Source organism: Ipomoea triloba, chromosome 5 (genome assembly GCF_003576645.1).
Source record: "Ipomoea triloba cultivar NCNSP0323 chromosome 5, ASM357664v1".
In the NCBI taxonomy this organism is placed as follows: domain Eukaryota; kingdom Viridiplantae; phylum Streptophyta; class Magnoliopsida; order Solanales; family Convolvulaceae; genus Ipomoea; species Ipomoea triloba.
In genome coordinates this window covers 24,647,585-24,663,856 of record NC_044920.1, presented here as the reverse complement: position 1 = coordinate 24,663,856, position 16,272 = coordinate 24,647,585, and the positions used below count along the sequence as shown (strand labels likewise).

At 35.6% G+C, this 16,272-nt stretch overlaps 2 protein-coding genes across 8 annotated transcripts; both read left to right on the top strand.

Moving 5' to 3' along the window:
* Positions 1 to 7,826: 7,826 nt before the first annotated feature.
* On the top strand, positions 7,827 to 12,583 carry LOC116021260 (protein DA1-related 1-like). 5 transcript variants are annotated; one of them, XM_031261882.1, is made up of 11 exons: positions 7,827 to 8,083; positions 9,531 to 9,699; positions 9,864 to 9,954; positions 10,224 to 10,483; positions 10,596 to 10,679; positions 10,760 to 10,879; positions 11,012 to 11,224; positions 11,312 to 11,374; positions 11,465 to 11,580; positions 11,675 to 11,733; positions 11,973 to 12,583. In XM_031261882.1, exons 2-11 carry the CDS (start codon positions 9,574 to 9,576, stop codon positions 12,296 to 12,298), a joined length of 1,458 nt encoding a protein of 485 aa, XP_031117742.1. In that variant the 5' UTR covers positions 7,827 to 8,083; positions 9,531 to 9,573; the 3' UTR covers positions 12,299 to 12,583. The 5 variants fall into 5 exon arrangements, with proteins under 5 accessions (XP_031117742.1, XP_031117743.1, XP_031117741.1 ...); XM_031261883.1 differs by having other exon boundaries at positions 7,827 to 8,148; XM_031261881.1 differs by lacking the exon at positions 7,827 to 8,083 and adding an exon at positions 8,126 to 8,239.
* A 378-nt stretch (positions 12,584 to 12,961) lies between these two features.
* Positions 12,962 to 15,950, top strand: LOC116019092 (serine/threonine receptor-like kinase NFP). Of its 3 annotated transcripts, none has more exons than XM_031259182.1 (3): positions 12,962 to 13,227; positions 13,807 to 14,852; positions 15,106 to 15,950. In XM_031259182.1, the coding sequence occupies exons 1-3, from the start codon at positions 13,167 to 13,169 to the stop codon at positions 15,751 to 15,753; spliced, it is 1,755 nt and encodes a 584-aa protein (XP_031115042.1). In that variant the 5' UTR covers positions 12,962 to 13,166; the 3' UTR covers positions 15,754 to 15,950. The 3 variants fall into 3 exon arrangements, with proteins under 3 accessions (XP_031115042.1, XP_031115044.1, XP_031115043.1); XM_031259184.1 differs by having other exon boundaries at positions 13,462 to 14,852; positions 15,106 to 15,949; XM_031259183.1 differs by having other exon boundaries at positions 12,962 to 13,593; positions 13,675 to 14,852; positions 15,106 to 15,948.
* Positions 15,951 to 16,272: the final 322 nt, after the last annotated feature.

Sequence of the window (16,272 nt, the reverse complement as noted above, 5' to 3'; positions counted from 1 at the left end):
CAATTATATAATTTGTTTCGTTGACTCTGTTACAATGTAGTATCTATTCATTAACTAGTTTCTAAACCTACTGACTCAAACCCACCCATTTCCACATGAGGGTGCAACCGAGTGCCACTAGATCACAAGATCATTGCCTCATTGGCATGGAATCTTAATATAATTTGTTTCGTCCATGGAATCTTAAAATGGAGTAAAAGATAAGGTAAAACTTTTTAATAACAAAGATATATTATGGAGTATAAATTATATACAATATAATTCACCAATTAAGAATGAACCCTTCACCTAATATTGATGTAAAACCTTGACCAACCAATTTTACAACAATTAGTTGAAGTAATCGTGTGGGGTCCCTATTTACGTAGTTTATGCATGCCAATTATTTTAAGCAATCTCAATAAACAAAAACTTAATAACTTACTTGGGATTAAAGTCTACATATTAATCATACATTATTACTTAGTTTTATAAGATTATTAACTACAAGGTTAAGAGTTTCAACCATTCATTTGACAAAGCTAGCCTACATGCCAATGATATTTTATTAACATGTTGATCCCAACATTTTTTATAATGTAAAGTTAAATGTTGGCCTATCTTTTCGTTTTACAGAAAAATTTTTATCCACTATTTGAAAGTGCGTTCTGGGTGAAAAGAGTCTTGTGACCCTAGCTAACATCCCGCCTAGGTGAAGAGTTCCTAGTAATAGACCCATCTATGTTGTTCATAGCCAACTAACTCAAATCGAGAAGGCGGATGAAGAGCATCTATCTCGTGGTTAGCGTAAGTTGTCCATAACTTATTAGCTCAAACCGAGAAGGCTAATAGGCATATCCCATAAAGAGTTGAACTTAAGACTTTATAGTTACCAAGACAATCGCTAGGCTAACTTTTTTATTTTATATTATATTTTAGACTCATTTTTAGGTGTGTACCTGATATCAAGGATGTTAATTGGCATTATCATGTTGAACAAATACTGTGTATAGGTTAGATTGTAGTATTAAAAAAAAAAATCGATTACAAATATTAACTTATAATGAATGCATAAAGCAAAAAAAATTATTAAATTAAAAGCTTCAAGACCATTATCTGATCTTAATATATGCATTAATTTATAATCAAATTTCATATGATTTAATATCAACTTCGTAGGAAATTATGGAGTGTTACTTTAATTTGAAGAATTTTTCAACCTGCTATACTAGTTTTATTTAAATGACATTTTTCCTTGAACATAGTACCTAATAAAGGGCTACCACATGCTAATAGAGCATACATAATGAAAACTCTCCAAATTAAGAGTCATCTACTCGTCGGGTACTACCCTAGTGGAGGGGGCAAACATGACTTTGTACATACAATTTTTTTTTTTTTTTATATGTAGTTAGCATCTTGGTCTTTACAATTGTATAATGATGTATAATAATTACAATTGTACCATTTGGTATAAGAAATTATGGACAATTTTTGCAATAGATAGCTATCTTATTATGAGAAATTTTATAATATTGTGGTCATAAAAAAAATAGAACTAAAATAGATTAAAATTTCAAAAAATAAAGTATTAGTTTTTAAATTTAAATTAGTACTCAAAATATTTTTATTATAAAATAATATAATATATTATGTGATAAAAAAAAAAAAAAGTTCACTCGATGTAATATATTGTGATTTAAGAGTCTTTAATTGGACAATCAACTAATCATAATATGCACATATCAAACTAAATGTCAAAATAATACAACGTTAAATATTTACAAATATTGAAAGTAAAACTAATATTTTATTTATAAATATGTAATTGCTACTATCTATTATTTACGGTTGTGGTAACATTTAAACACATTATTATATTGCTATTAATCAAGTCTTAACTGTCAAACAATGATAAACAAAGACCATAAACGTTTGTCAAGCTAGAATCTCTGAAAGCATGCCATGCATATTGCCAAGCCAAAGTTTAAGGAGCAAGCGGTCTAAATTAAACAATCTTCTTAGGCAGAAGATCTTGATTAAGTATAAGCGTAAAGGATTGCCAGATCAGAATCTCTTCCGCAACATCATTAGAAGACCTAATGACTTGCTTATAGGTCTTATGTTTCAATATTGTCTTCGGCTCTCTACTTTGATTAATTCATGCTCCTTTGAACTAGTCGTTCATAGAACAACAAATCAATTGGCTCATTCTTTATTAAATAAAGTAGTTAATTAACCCGTAGGCGGGTCACTGCATCTGGGAGTTAGCCCCTCCGGAGTGTATTATCATCTTATCCATTAATTTATTATATATTTTTTACCTTAAAAAAAATGTCTAGAGTGGAGTTCCATTCATAGTCCTGCAAAATCACGACATATTCATATAGTATTGTAAAATTTCCTACTTTCTTTGTTAAATTAATTTATGGTACATTTCTCATCACTCTCATAAAGAGAGCCTAACACTTGGAGCATCCCTACAATTTTACCTATTTCAATTTGGCATGGTAATCCATATCATCATTTCTTTTCAAAAAAATAATTCTCAAATAGTGTAGTACGTACTATTCATGTAAGTTTTTATTAACAATTTTACACTTATGTACATTTTTTATTTTAATAATGTAATAGGGTTAATTGTATTAAAAAAAAAATCATCACCATCACTATTATTATTATTAAAATATATTTAAAAAGTGAGTTAAAATTATAGAAATCTAAAAAATAATAATAAATTATAAATATATTAATTTAATAATAAGATCCATTTTTTAAAAAAGTAAGAAAAAAACAACGCTGCTGTTCTGAAACATATGGATTAAGTGTGGTGAGAGCCGGCACAGGATGACCCAGCCACATGGGATCGACTTGTGGTCCATCTTCGCATTCTATGCTAAACGTATTCACCTAAAAAGAAGGGTGACACGTACTGTTCAATCATCTTTTTATTCTCCTTTTATTTTTTTGGTTCCTAATAATACTTTTATTACAAAAAAAAAAAAAAATTATTATTTCCCTCCATCATTGTTCTTAAAATAGTTAGTCGATATGATGCTTTGAAAAGAGTGACTAAGTACGTGAAGCATGACTCTTGAACTGAATATCACAAGTTCAATTCTTGCTATCATCATCTCAATTGAGTCAATCACATATAGTCTTTACCTATAGAAGCAAATAAAGTTTGTCAAAAAAAAAAAAGGCATGTTGCGACTTGAAGGAAATGGCATGATATTTTTATCTCCTTAATGTGATTCAGCATTTTACATATATACATGCATATATACATACACATGTTACATGTATGTGTGTGTATAATGAATCTAAATTATTATAAATTGTATTTTTTTTAGTATTACTGACTTGTTACAATGCAGTATATGTTCATATATAACTACTTTCTCAACCTACTGAAGAATAAAGAGTCAATATCACCTCCACTAAGGCTCGAATACATTCCCTTCCATATAGGAGTGTAACCTGATGTAACTAGACCAAATTATTATAAATTGTACATAACTGTCATAAGTCAATTAATTCAAATTAGAAGGTGCATGATATAGAAACATCAATGATTGATATTCCCAAAGGCGATTTGGAATTTCTTGCAAGCTCTGTTTCACATATTCATAGGGACTAGGGAGGCATATATCCTGCCTCGGGGTGCTTCAAGATGGATTACATGCATGTTTATGGGGACAACCCTCTTGAAAGGAGGACGTTGCATGCGATCATCGTTGTTTAAGCATCTTGTTACTTATTCGGTTGGGAAGCATCTTGAAGAGTCGAGCCTATTATCTTATTATCAAAATGTGGTGTTAACTATCAGCTAAGTAAGTATAAGAAAATAAATGTGTGTATTTGCTTACTAGTTATAACTTTGTAAGTAGTGGTAAACACGTATCCTCGCAATTGGTATTAGAGCTTGTGGTGCAGAAATATAAAGAAAATAAAATTTAACTACAGCTTTTTACGTAGTAATAAGCGTTTGATTCTGACATATATTCGATTAAAGAATTATGTAGGCAAAGTTTAAGGCCCTATTTGGTAAATGGTTGTTGGCTGATTGTGTTGGCTGTTTGAGTTAAAAGGTATGATTTGTTAATAACATTAGCTGATTGTAAAAAGTTGTTTGATAGATTGGCTGTTAGCTGATAGCTGTTTGGTATAATTTTTTTTTTCAAAAAGCTAATTGAAAAGGCTGCTTTGAGTAGCCTTTTGAATTTTAGTATTTTAAAATTACAAAAAGCTTATTAACCAAACAATTAATAGTGATCAAATAAGCCAAAATTGGCTGATAGGCTGATTATTTACCAAACAGGGCCTAAGTAAAATATAGCATTTTAATGTTTTTTTTTTTAAAAACCATACAATTGCACAAATAAATTATATTTTCATCAATATGCATGTACAAATGAATGAATAGAGAAAGGTGGTGGGAATGATATATAATGAGTAAAAAAATGGTAAGTCATCCTATTCCATGGGTGTTGAGTTTTGACAAGATAGAGAAGGTGTCTTTGGAGGAAAAGCATTCATTTTATTTGACTCAAAAACCTATAAAGTCTTTTTTCTCTCTCTTTTTATAATGAGTTGCTTGAAGGTCCAAATCACAACTACCTAGCTTAATGCTGGTTCCATGCAATTATTTCATTTTTTCTTTCTTTTTTCTTATTTCTTTCATTCTGTTTTCAAATTTTCATTTTTTTCCACTAATAACTATAAATGCATAAAATTCAAATAGCGTCTTAAGAGTAACGAATTAGATTCTCAAACTCAATTCTGATTCATTAACTCTCAACAATACGTTAGGAGAGGCAAGATAATACTCTTTTCTTCACTAACTTGAATTTAATTATAAATTTTTATTTTTGATCAGAAAGGGAGGGTAACCCCAGGAGAGAAGGACAATAGCTTAACTTGTCTTCCTCACTCTACGAGTACATGTGGCAATGCACTAAGTCGTTAAAATAAACCTCATCACTTTCGGGAGCAGGTGTTGAGAATCTTTCACTCATTTGATTTAATTATGAATTAGTCATGAATATATAATTATATAATCATAATTTCAAGACTAATACTACTCACTCCAAAATTTTCCTCTCCTAACATTGTATTATTTGATCAGATACTTTAACTTTTTATTACAAATTAGTCGAGTCAATCAGCTTATGGACATTCAATGACTACAAGTCAGGTTAAGAGAAAATTTAAGATGGAAAACTTTTAAATAAACGAGTAAACAGAATTTTCCGAATTATTGCTTGAGAGTTGAGAACATTTGACCTTGATAATAAAAGAAAATAAATCATATAAAAATGCCTATTGGCGTTAAGCCCAAATATCTAGGGCAAGCCTGTTAGCTTAAAATGTAAAGCCCAATATAGGCCCATTATTATATTGTGTATGTATCATACTCAATTAAAACCATTTTGGTACTTTTAATTTCCTTTCATTCTCATTTTTCACCACCAACTTCAATATTTGAAATTATACTAACTTTTTTGAATGACGAAAAAATTCAAAATTACTATTAAAAAATATGTAAGTAAATTCAATTTGTGTGTATGTAAATTGTACTAGAAAAATTATGTGCAGCGGGCTCGATTGAAAAAGTATTGGCAAATCAAATTCATAACCTTATGATATTAGAATCATGCTTCACTCACATAGCTATTCCTTACGTAGCAAGCTTAAACTTAGAAGTATTAAATTTTAACAAGTCTAAAATGAGTTATTGTTGAATCTCATTTAAAAAAGTTAATTAATCAAGATTCGAATTCAATATCTTATTTTATAGTACATGAAATCTTCCCGTTTTAAGCCCTTAACGTGAGTTGTATGCTCCTAGTTAAACTTGCATTTTTTAAAATCATAAGGGTGGGTTCGAGCTTTAGGGGAGGCGATGCTGACTCTTTGTGTTTTAATAGGTTGATAAAGTAGTTATGAACAGATGCTACATTGTAACAGATAGTACTAAATAGAAAAAAAAAAAACTTACCTTTCATTTACTAAAAAAGTTTATAGTGGCTACTTGAAAAATGTAATTTAAAATTACATTTGATATGGTACAAACGGATTGACAACCAACGACGATACTAGGTACATCTTTAATAGTGATGGTTTTTTTTAAAGGTTTTTTTTAGGTGCTAACTAGGAGAGGGAGGATGGAAAGAGAAGAAGGAAAAAAAGAGAGAGAAAAAAAAAGTTGATCTGACACGCAAAAAAAAAAAAAAAAAAAAAAAAAAAAAAAAAACTAAGCAATCTGACTGGACTTTGCCTGTGCCGCAAACGCGCCCTTAGGCGCCTGCCTTTGGTGTTTCTATCTCCTGCGGATCTCAAAAAAAACTAAGATCTTGCGTGGAAACCGGGACCTTCTCTTTCTTCCACATGGCAAAAAAACTTGCAAAAACCAACTAAAAACTAGCTATTCTGGATGATTAATATGCTTGTCCTGGACTCTCCCCTAGTAGTGTTCACTGTTCAACATATCTTGACAGTTGAATATGTTGAAATAATTTGCTCACGTCTTTTGTAATTTCTTTTGCTTCGTTGTAGTTTAATTTCTTCCACATGAAAAATAAAACCAGTAGCTAAATTACCCTTCATGGGTTTTAACACTTGAGCACTGATATTCTAGTATTATTAAATTTGACAAAACAGTTAATGCCACATGGAATCACTCAGTATAGTAATTATATCCCGCTTAGTTTTTTTGAAGATAAACGTAGCTATTCCATTAATTCATAACATAAAACGTTTACATCAACGATCAATGAAATGGTAAATCATTCCTTACAGTCAGACATAGAAACAACTTTTCTAACTATGCTATAGAAAACTTGAATCGCAGACTGTTTCATAACTAGGAAGCTATGTTCCTTCAAGGAGCTTAAAGCTTCATCAAAGATCTGGGTCTTCGTCATCATACTTTTTTGCTCGCCCAGGATAAGATCAACACTTGCCGAAACCAAACTAAACGATTTATGCTAATGATAATGAAAAGCTCGTGAAAGTAACGAGAGGAAAAAAACCCGTGAAAGTAACAAGAGGAAAACACAATAATAGAGAAAATAAAAAGTGGTAAAGCCAAAGTAGGGTTGGGAGTTCAAGACTACCAACACAAACCTCAATACCTACCTACTATTATTTTATTTAAAGGGAAAAAAAACGGGAGAAGAAGATATGTGGCGGTGGTCGGAGGCGGACGGAGCTACAACGGTGGTCGGGGCGGAAGAAGAGCCGGAACAAACGTAGAAGGTGACCAAAACCGCCGGCTCAAAGCTCCATTAGAGCTCCGCCCGGAGGCCGGCGGTGGAAGCCGAAGTTGAGCAGCAGAGAAAAGCTTTTGATTTTAGAGAGAAAAGAGATGCAACATTAGGGTTTTGACCTATATCCCGCTTAGTTTTAAACTTTCAAATTGAGCATTTGTGGTCTTAAACTTTCAAATTGAGCATCCATGATCTATCAAATTGAACATATGTGGTCTTAAACTTCCAAATTGAGCATCTATGATCCTTCGACTTTCAAATTTAAATATTAATGGTCCAACTTAACAACGTATGGTCTTTTAAGAGTCAATACCGTTTCCACTATGACCCAATCTCATTTAAAAAAATAATTACATATCACTTGACCACAAAATCATTTGCACCCTACTGTCTCTATAATTTCTCTCTATATCTAAAAAAAAATTATCAAATTTCAATATGGAACACTTTTTTTTTCCAATATAAGAAAGAATCTAAAAATCTTTCTAGATATGGAGATGCCGGATGGGCTCCCTGATGAGTGGATACGACTGCCACCAGTCAGAAGTCAAGTCAGAAGCTGTAGATGAGGCAGCCATTCCTAGTTTCAAGCACAGAAAACGAGTTGGAAAAAAGGCATATGTGGAAATGATGAGGTTAAAGAAAATGCAAACTTTTGCAAGAAAATAGAAATCAAGATTTTATGAGTAAGAAAAATGCCAAAAACAATGCAGAGAAGGCGTAAAACGCGAAAAGTCAGAAAACCATCTTTCACTTTCGCTGACGCCTCATCGCTGGTGACGCAGTGCCAATGGGGAAAAGGGCCCACCCCAAGAAAAGAACAAAGATTTCAGGTAGAAACTTCCATTTGGGGTTTTCTTCTTGGTGCCCATCGTTTTTTCTTCTATCTTTAAGCAAGGTACCCTATTTCTGTTGTACTGATACTCTATAATTGGGACTGTATTGTCTTCTGGTCTTCATTGAGTAAAAAAGTTTCAATCTTTTCATAGGTAGACTGTTCCTCTGACTCTGTCAAAGAAATTTTTATTACCTTTAATTACCTGATCAATTTTGTATTTGGAATTGTGCTGGGATTGTATGTGGGGATGTGGGGTATCTTTCTTATCATCTCCATTATTATTTGCATCAGTATGGCTAATTCCATGCTGAATTTGCTCTCTTGTCTGATATGAGTTTATCAGATTCCTTGAGTGAATATCTCAGGCTGCAATTTTATTCCTCTTACTGGTTTTGTATGCACCATGGTTTGATTGATGATCATTAGGTCACTTTGATGGGGTTGTCTTTGATTCCAAGTTGCCATCGATTTCTTTTGGGTGACCAGAGAAACCGCAGTCACTACCCGAGGGAGGGTGGGCACTTTGTAAACCGGCCATGTGACCCTAACCGGCAAAGGACTGAGGTAAATCAGTCTAGGTTGCCCATAGATGACCAACTCAAACCAAGAAGTCCAACAGGCCGCCGTTGGGACTTGGGAGTCGAACTTGTAACATTTTGGTTACTAAGTCAACCTCTTGACCAACTTGGTTAGGGTTGCCCCCGGCCATCGATTTCTTATTTCATGGATGACTGGGAGTATGTATAGTTCTTATTGTTCTGCATTGGTTGATTATCTTCTTTACCATTTCCACAGTTAGCTCTGACACATTTTGTTTGAACAATTGAATCTTATTGTTATGAACTGATCGTCATAGGCAGAAAAAAGAGAAAGAAAATAGAGCAGAACTGGTTTGGGTTTTCTTGAGGCCCCAGAACTCCCTAATTCCCTTTGCTGGGATTAAATTTTCTGCTTACTTTCATTGAAATTAATACTCCTTTATATAGGCAATACAAGGATTCCAAAACTGATCTAATTACTAAAACTAAATTAGGAAACTTTCTAATACTCTAACTCTCTGAACTATGATATAGTAATAAACTAACAACTTTCTAAACTATAGTAATGAAATAGGACTAAACTATAATATTGTAATGAAATAGAACAGCTGCAATTTCCTAAATTACAGCTTCTCTGCTGATTTGTTTCTGCGAACGTAACCACGTCCCCAGAATGCATCACTTATCTTTGGCCTTATAATATTGTTAATGATTTGGCTAAGATTAGTTACTGTTCCATTGCTATAGTTATACGTTTCGCTTTCATGAAAGCCTATTGTCTGTGTTCGTCTGTCATCTTCTATGTGTTAGAACAGTTATAGATGGCTACTGGATTATTGTTGATAAATTACTCCACAATTCCTTACAGTTTCTTCTGCTAACCTATATGGAATTTGTGTGAAGGCCGGGCTAGTTTCCACCCCGCGATTGTGCTTTGATTTGTGGTATGGATTGGCTGTCCAAGATTTTCGAAGGTCCAAGCTATGAGAGCAATCATGGATTCTGGGATGGGCAATTTCATGGGAAATATGAAGATGACACTCATGCTTGGCAAGGAACTACAGCTTCAGTGGTAATAATGCCCACTAATCTGCTATAAACTATAAAGATTACTAACTTTCGAGTATTGTTTCATTGCCTGTTTTTGTTAATAAATATACTTGCTAGATTTCTTTCCAGTTACGTTTCTAATAAGTTCGTTCTACTCTTTTGACTTGATCTTAATGTTGGATATAGGATACACAGCCGGATTTTGATAATGAAGAAATAGACCGTGCAATTGCACTTTCTATCGCAGAAGAAGATCATAAAGGGAAAAAAGTAGTTGGTAAGTTGCTTGGATATACACAAGTTCTGATTATGAAAATGTACCTAAAGGAGGATGATGACATGTAACAGGAAACTATTAGTTTCGAGAAGCTACCATTTGAAATTGATATACTTTTGAGCAGAATTTTATCGTATATTTCAGAGTTCTTTGCTTTTTGTTAAGTCATTCAATTTCATGTGAGCCAAATAATTGGATACTGTTTTCCCATTCTGTATGAAGAGCGATCCTTGCTAATTCTTTTTCTTCTGCTGTTGATAACCGAGTAGATACCAATCCCAGTGTGGAGGAAGATGAACAGCTCGCCAAGGCTCTTCAGGAAAGTTTAAATCTGGGATCTCCACCAAAGTATAATGATTATGGAAAGTTCTTTTCCCCATATCCGTACTTCGATCTACCTGGGTACAGGATCTGTGCTGGTTGCAATGCTGAAATTGGCCGTGAACGGTTTTTGTGCTGCATTGGAGTTTTGTGGCATCCGGAATGCTTCCGATGCCATGTTTGCAACCTTCCAATTTCTGACCACGAGGTTCGATATCATGAATTGAATAAACATATTAACTGTGTAAGCAGAGAGCAGTATCTCTCAAATTTCATAAAAATGATGTATAGTCGTTTGATCTCTATATTCTTGGCTGCAGTTTTCAGTGTCTGAGAATCGGCCATACCACAAATCTTGCTACGAGAAGAACTCTCGCCCGAAATGTGATGTTTGCAACAACTTTGTAAGTCTATATTCATTATATACCATACTACTTATCCGAGTATACTTTGCTCATTTTCATTATTTTATACCTGTGTGTAGATTCCTACAAATGCGGCTGGTCTCATTGAATATCGAGCACATCCTTTCTGGCTTCAAAAGTACTGCCCATCACACAGGCACGATGGGACTCCCCGCTGCTGCAGCTGTGAGAGAATGGAGGTCCGAAGGAAAACAAATACTCCGAATAGTCTACGTCTTTTTTACCTTTATAGTTCTTGAACCTCATGAAAAGAAAAAATTCGATTGTGTGTCGTGTGATGTTAGAACATAATGCGAACCTTGTTTTTGCAGCCAGTAGACACCAGATATTTGACGCTTGATGATGGGAGGAAGCTGTGTCTCGAGTGTCTGGATTCTGCGATATTGGATACTTTTGAGTGCCAGCCGCTTTATATTGAAATTCAAGAATTCTACGAGGGACTAAACATGAAAGTAAAGCAGCAAATTCCATTGCTCTTAGTTGAGAGGCAAGCGCTAAATGAAGCCATGGAAGGAGAAAAGAATGTGAGTTTAGTCTTAACTCGAAAAGTTTCTTTCTTCTTATCATTGATGGAGTGCTTTTTTTTTTTTTTTTCATTGTTTCTGTTATAGGGCAATCATAACATGCCCGAGACTAGAGGAGTTTGCTTGTCGGAGGAACGAACAGTTAGAACTGTATGAATCACCTCTTCTCGAACATGTTAACAACAGCTTCATTCAGGCCTTGTTGAATTTGATTTCATATCAGTTTAAGCTAAATTTCAGATTTCAAAGCGGCCAACAATTGGAGGTTTTCGAATCATAGATATGTTCACGGAGCCATATAGGCTAATTCGCCAATGTGAAGTGACAGCAATTCTCATCTTATACGGTCTTCCAAGGTAATTCTCGGGTCTCTATTTGTTTCATATGATATCTCGAGCTCTCTGCACTTGACTTCATCAACACTAAAACGAGTGTAACTTGCTTGTTCAGGTTAATGACTGGTTCTATCCTGGTACATGAGATGATGCATGCATGGTTGCGGCTTCAAGGTGCCTTTCGCTATCATAACCCAAATTTTTTTCACTTATAGCACCCGGAATCCCCACCACTAATTCAAATTCGCCCTTGGAGTTTGACTCTTACGAGTCAATCCTCTGACCTTACAGTTACATCAGCAGTCTGCTTACCAACTACCTCAGACTGTTGAGTTTACCATAACACTATTTTACCAACAGATATTGGATTTGCAAAGCCCTAAACTAATGTTACCACTTCGGGTGCCTTGTAGGTTATCCCAATCTTAGCCCCGAAGTCGAAGAAGGTATCTGCCAAGTCCTAGCTCACATGTGGTTGGATTCTGAAATTTTAGCTGGTTCTGGTAGTAGTTCTGATTCAACTTCATCTTCGTCATCGACATCTTCATCCACTTCTTCAAAGAAGGGAAAGCGGTCTCAGTTTGAGAAAAAACTCGGTGAATTCTTCAAGCACCAGATAGAAACAGATGGCTCTGTGGCTTATGGTGATGGGTTCAGAGAAGGTAACAAGGCTGTGCTGAAATATGGCCTAAGGAGTACACTTGAACACATCCGGTTAACCGGAACGTTCCCCTGCTAAGGCTTCCCTCTTCCACCATTAATACATTAAAGCATTTATACTACATTGGCTTTTTAGGAGTAAACCCCATACATCCATTGCATCCAAACACAAAAATAAACTTGCTATTAAGCGCATAATATCTGCAGTGTAATCATTTGCAGTCTTTCTGGTTTCAAGTTTTTGACTTGCTTATAGTTGGGTTTTGTATATCTTCATATGAGAACACTAGTGTATACAGTTTTTAGAACCCTATTTCCAATAAAATTTTGATTAGCTGTGGCCAAGCAGTGATTCCATGTTGAACTCTGACAGATTACTTCATACTATGGTATACTCTCTGAACTCCTATATTTGATCTAAATTTTTATGTTAACCCGACTACTTGGGGGTACTCAGTAAGTGGGCTATTAATGCAACTGCAAAAATCGGAAGACTGGCTCTTGTATCCGTGTGCAATGATAAATGTTTCTGTGTTAGGCCTTCCCGAGAAAGAGTCAAACTCTACTAGCATGACCTAGACTGGATCTGTATTAGTCTCACAATGGTTGAGATACTGGATGATTGGAGGCAACCTTGGTGACTACTGTTATGAAAGTAAAGAGAAGATTTCTGCATATGCTGTCATATACTGTCTTATAGAAAAGAGAATACAAAGCCCTATAAATAGGTGCTAGAAGACTACGAATAGGAACCTACCTAAATCCCTAAGATTGCCTAATCTATAGAGATTTCACATATTAAATATATATTCCATAACAACTACAAACTGTGAATAATGCCACCAATCTCTCAAGTTGTTTGTTTGGAACTCAGAAAGACACCATAAGAGGAGTCTTCCCATGTCACTTGTGGTTGGTCTTAATAGAGAAGACAAACCAGCTAAGTCATGAAATGTTTCCAAAAGGCTAACCAATTCAAAACCTTCCCCGGGGATTCGCATCAGCAAGGTATTCACTCTTCTGTTTTCACGTGCTGCTGTATGAGTTAACTATTGCATAGCTTTCGAGTTTCTGTTTTTTATTTCTTCGATGTTGACTGTGGTATAAATAACCTGACAACGACAAACGCCTGCCGTCCTGGCTTGGGTTCTACTGTCAGCCCAATATATCTCTGATGGCTGATGCATCTTTAAGAAAATAGAATATCTGAAAGCAATTTGATAGTTTGCCTGTTCCTTTCAGTTCTCTGTGCCAGTTGGAATATTTTACATGGCATTGTTGCATATTTGACTGTGACATCTGCATAAAATGACAAACCAGACACAGAAAACAAAAGGGAACCATACAAACAATGTTGCAGATGATTCCTTTAAGGTTTTGGCCTTTTCATTAGCTCTAGTGGATTGGATTAATATGATCATTCTTTGTTAACCTTTCTGACAACCCTTTTTGCAGAAAGCTCCAATAGACGTGACAGCATCACGCACTAGCAGACTAGAGCATAAAAACTTGGTTTTACATTTCACCTTACAACAATGGCTATCTCTATTGTCTACTTGCTGAACATTGCTTTCCTCGTTTTTGCAGCCTCTAAGGTCACTGCTGAAATAGCACCTTCTGCAGACACCACCGACTACTCGTGCTCTGCTGACACTCCTGCATCGTGTGATACCTATGTCACGTATCGTGCCAGGCCGCCTTATATGGACCTGGGAAGTATATCTGATGTTATGGGAGTCAGCCGGTTAAGTATAGTGAAAGCGAGCGGGCTAGCCTCAGAGGGAGCTCGTTTGTTCCCGGACCAGATCTTGCTGGTGCCCATCAAATGTTTCTGCAATGGATCACACTATTTCTCCAATGTCACCTATCAGATCAAGAAAGGCGACAACTTGTACACAGTTTCAACTGGTGCCTTCGAGAACCTCACGGACTATCATCTCGTGGAAGATTTGAACCCGACGCTGAACATAAACAACTTGACAATTGGCATTGAAGCAGTCTTCCCTTTGGTCTGTAAGTGTGCTGATCACTCAATTTCAGACAAGGGAATTCAGTATCTTATTACTTATGTATGGCAGCCCTTCGATGATGCCTCGAGTGTCAGCCATATGTTTGGAGCATATGCAACCGAGGTTGTTAGAGAAAACAATTACCGAAATTTCACAGCTGCCATCTGTCTTCCAGTGCTGATTCCAGTGAAATTCCCCATGATTCTGCAGCCTCCTCCCCCTTCCAAAAACTCCAGACACAGGTGGATTCTTGTTGCCGGTTTGAGTTTTGCAGGCTCTCTCGCCATTGTTTTATCACTCTTGATGATGGCTCACATGAAAAAGAGAGTGTTGGCGCGCCAGTCTTCTTGCCTCGAAGCCTCTGATCTTATTCAGACAAAGAAAGACTCCATAGATGAGACCTTTGAACCCAAGGCCATTAGTCAAGATAAGCTCCTTCCTGGAGTTTCAGGCTATCTTGGGAAGCCAATAGTGTATGATCTAAACTTCATCATGGAGGCAACGATGAATCTCAGCGAGCAATTCAGGATTGGTAAATCAGTCTACAGGGCGATTATCAAGGACCAGGCTGTTGCTGTCAAGAAAACCAATGATGCAGCAGAGGAACTGAGAATTCTGCAGAAGGTAATGAAACTTTAATGAAACTTAAACCACAAGGAGCCCAACCTCGTGGTAGCCGTTTTGTCTACGACTGAATACTAGATGGTGTAGTGTATCTGTCTACAGGACCAGTGGCAGGACCGTTTTGCTTAGAAGCCTATCTGCCATCAGGCAGATAATCAGTTAAACTAAACTTAATATCTAAAGTCACATTATTTGAATGAATCACTTATTAACTTAGTCATATATTTACACCGCAACCACTTAATTCTTACAGGTAAACCATGCAAACCTTGTAAAGCTGATGGGTGTCTCATCAGACAAGGAGAAGAACTTCTATCTGGTTTATGAATACGTCGAAAACGGATCACTAGACAAATGGCTGTTCACCAAACCTTCATCCTCAACCTCTGCAGCAGCAATCCTGACATGGAACCAGAGATTACAGATAGCCCTGGATGTCGCCAACGCCCTGCAATACCTACACGAGCACACCCAACCGAGCATCGCCCACGGGGACATCAGAGCCAGCAACATCCTCCTGGACTCAAGATTCAGGGCCAAGATTGCCAATTTCTCCACATCCAAACATGCAGCCAGTGAATTAGCAGTGAAAGCAGACGTTTTCGCCTTCGGGGTCGTGCTCCTGGAGCTGCTGTCAGGGAAGAAGGGCATGCAAGATGGCGGAGAGATTGTGATGGACCCTAGTATGAAAGGCTTTTACTCCATTGATGATGCTTTGAGCTTGGCCGCCTTGGCAAAAGCATGCACTTCAGAGAAGTGGTCTGAAAGACCAAGAATGACAGATATTGTCTTTAACCTCAGCTTCCTCACTCAATCTACGTTTGGGATGTTCCAAAGTTGTTTCGCTTCTGGTGACGCCGAGGAGCCTCTTCACATCTTAAGCCCAGTAACAGCTCGGTAATCTGATCAACCCAAGTGTTACAATATCCTAAACTGTGTATTTTTTAGTATTAGAATTGTGCACTTTTAGAATATATATTGTGTTTCTAAGTCCAAACACATAACAGCTTTAGAAGTAAATTTGTAAATACAATACATGGTGATCAAATCAGAATCTGTTAATATTGTGTGACTGCATATGCAATATTTGAAAGAAACTTATAAACACAAAACAAGGTAATCAATTACTCCATACATATATGTTCGTAGTGTACAAATTGTGAATTTTTAAAAAGTAAATGGTGAAGATTTAGTATGTAAATTGTGCATTTAATTCAAAATTCAAAACTTCGTTCCACATAATAATTTGCCTTACAAAGTAAGCAAATTATACTAAAAAACGTTCATTTTTAGTATATTGGACAATCAATTTTAGTTATTATATTTATTTGAAAATAAATCCTCAGTATATTAAAAAATGAAATTTTAATATACTTAAAATTGAACTAATATATTCAATCGTTATATCCACTGTGGACCA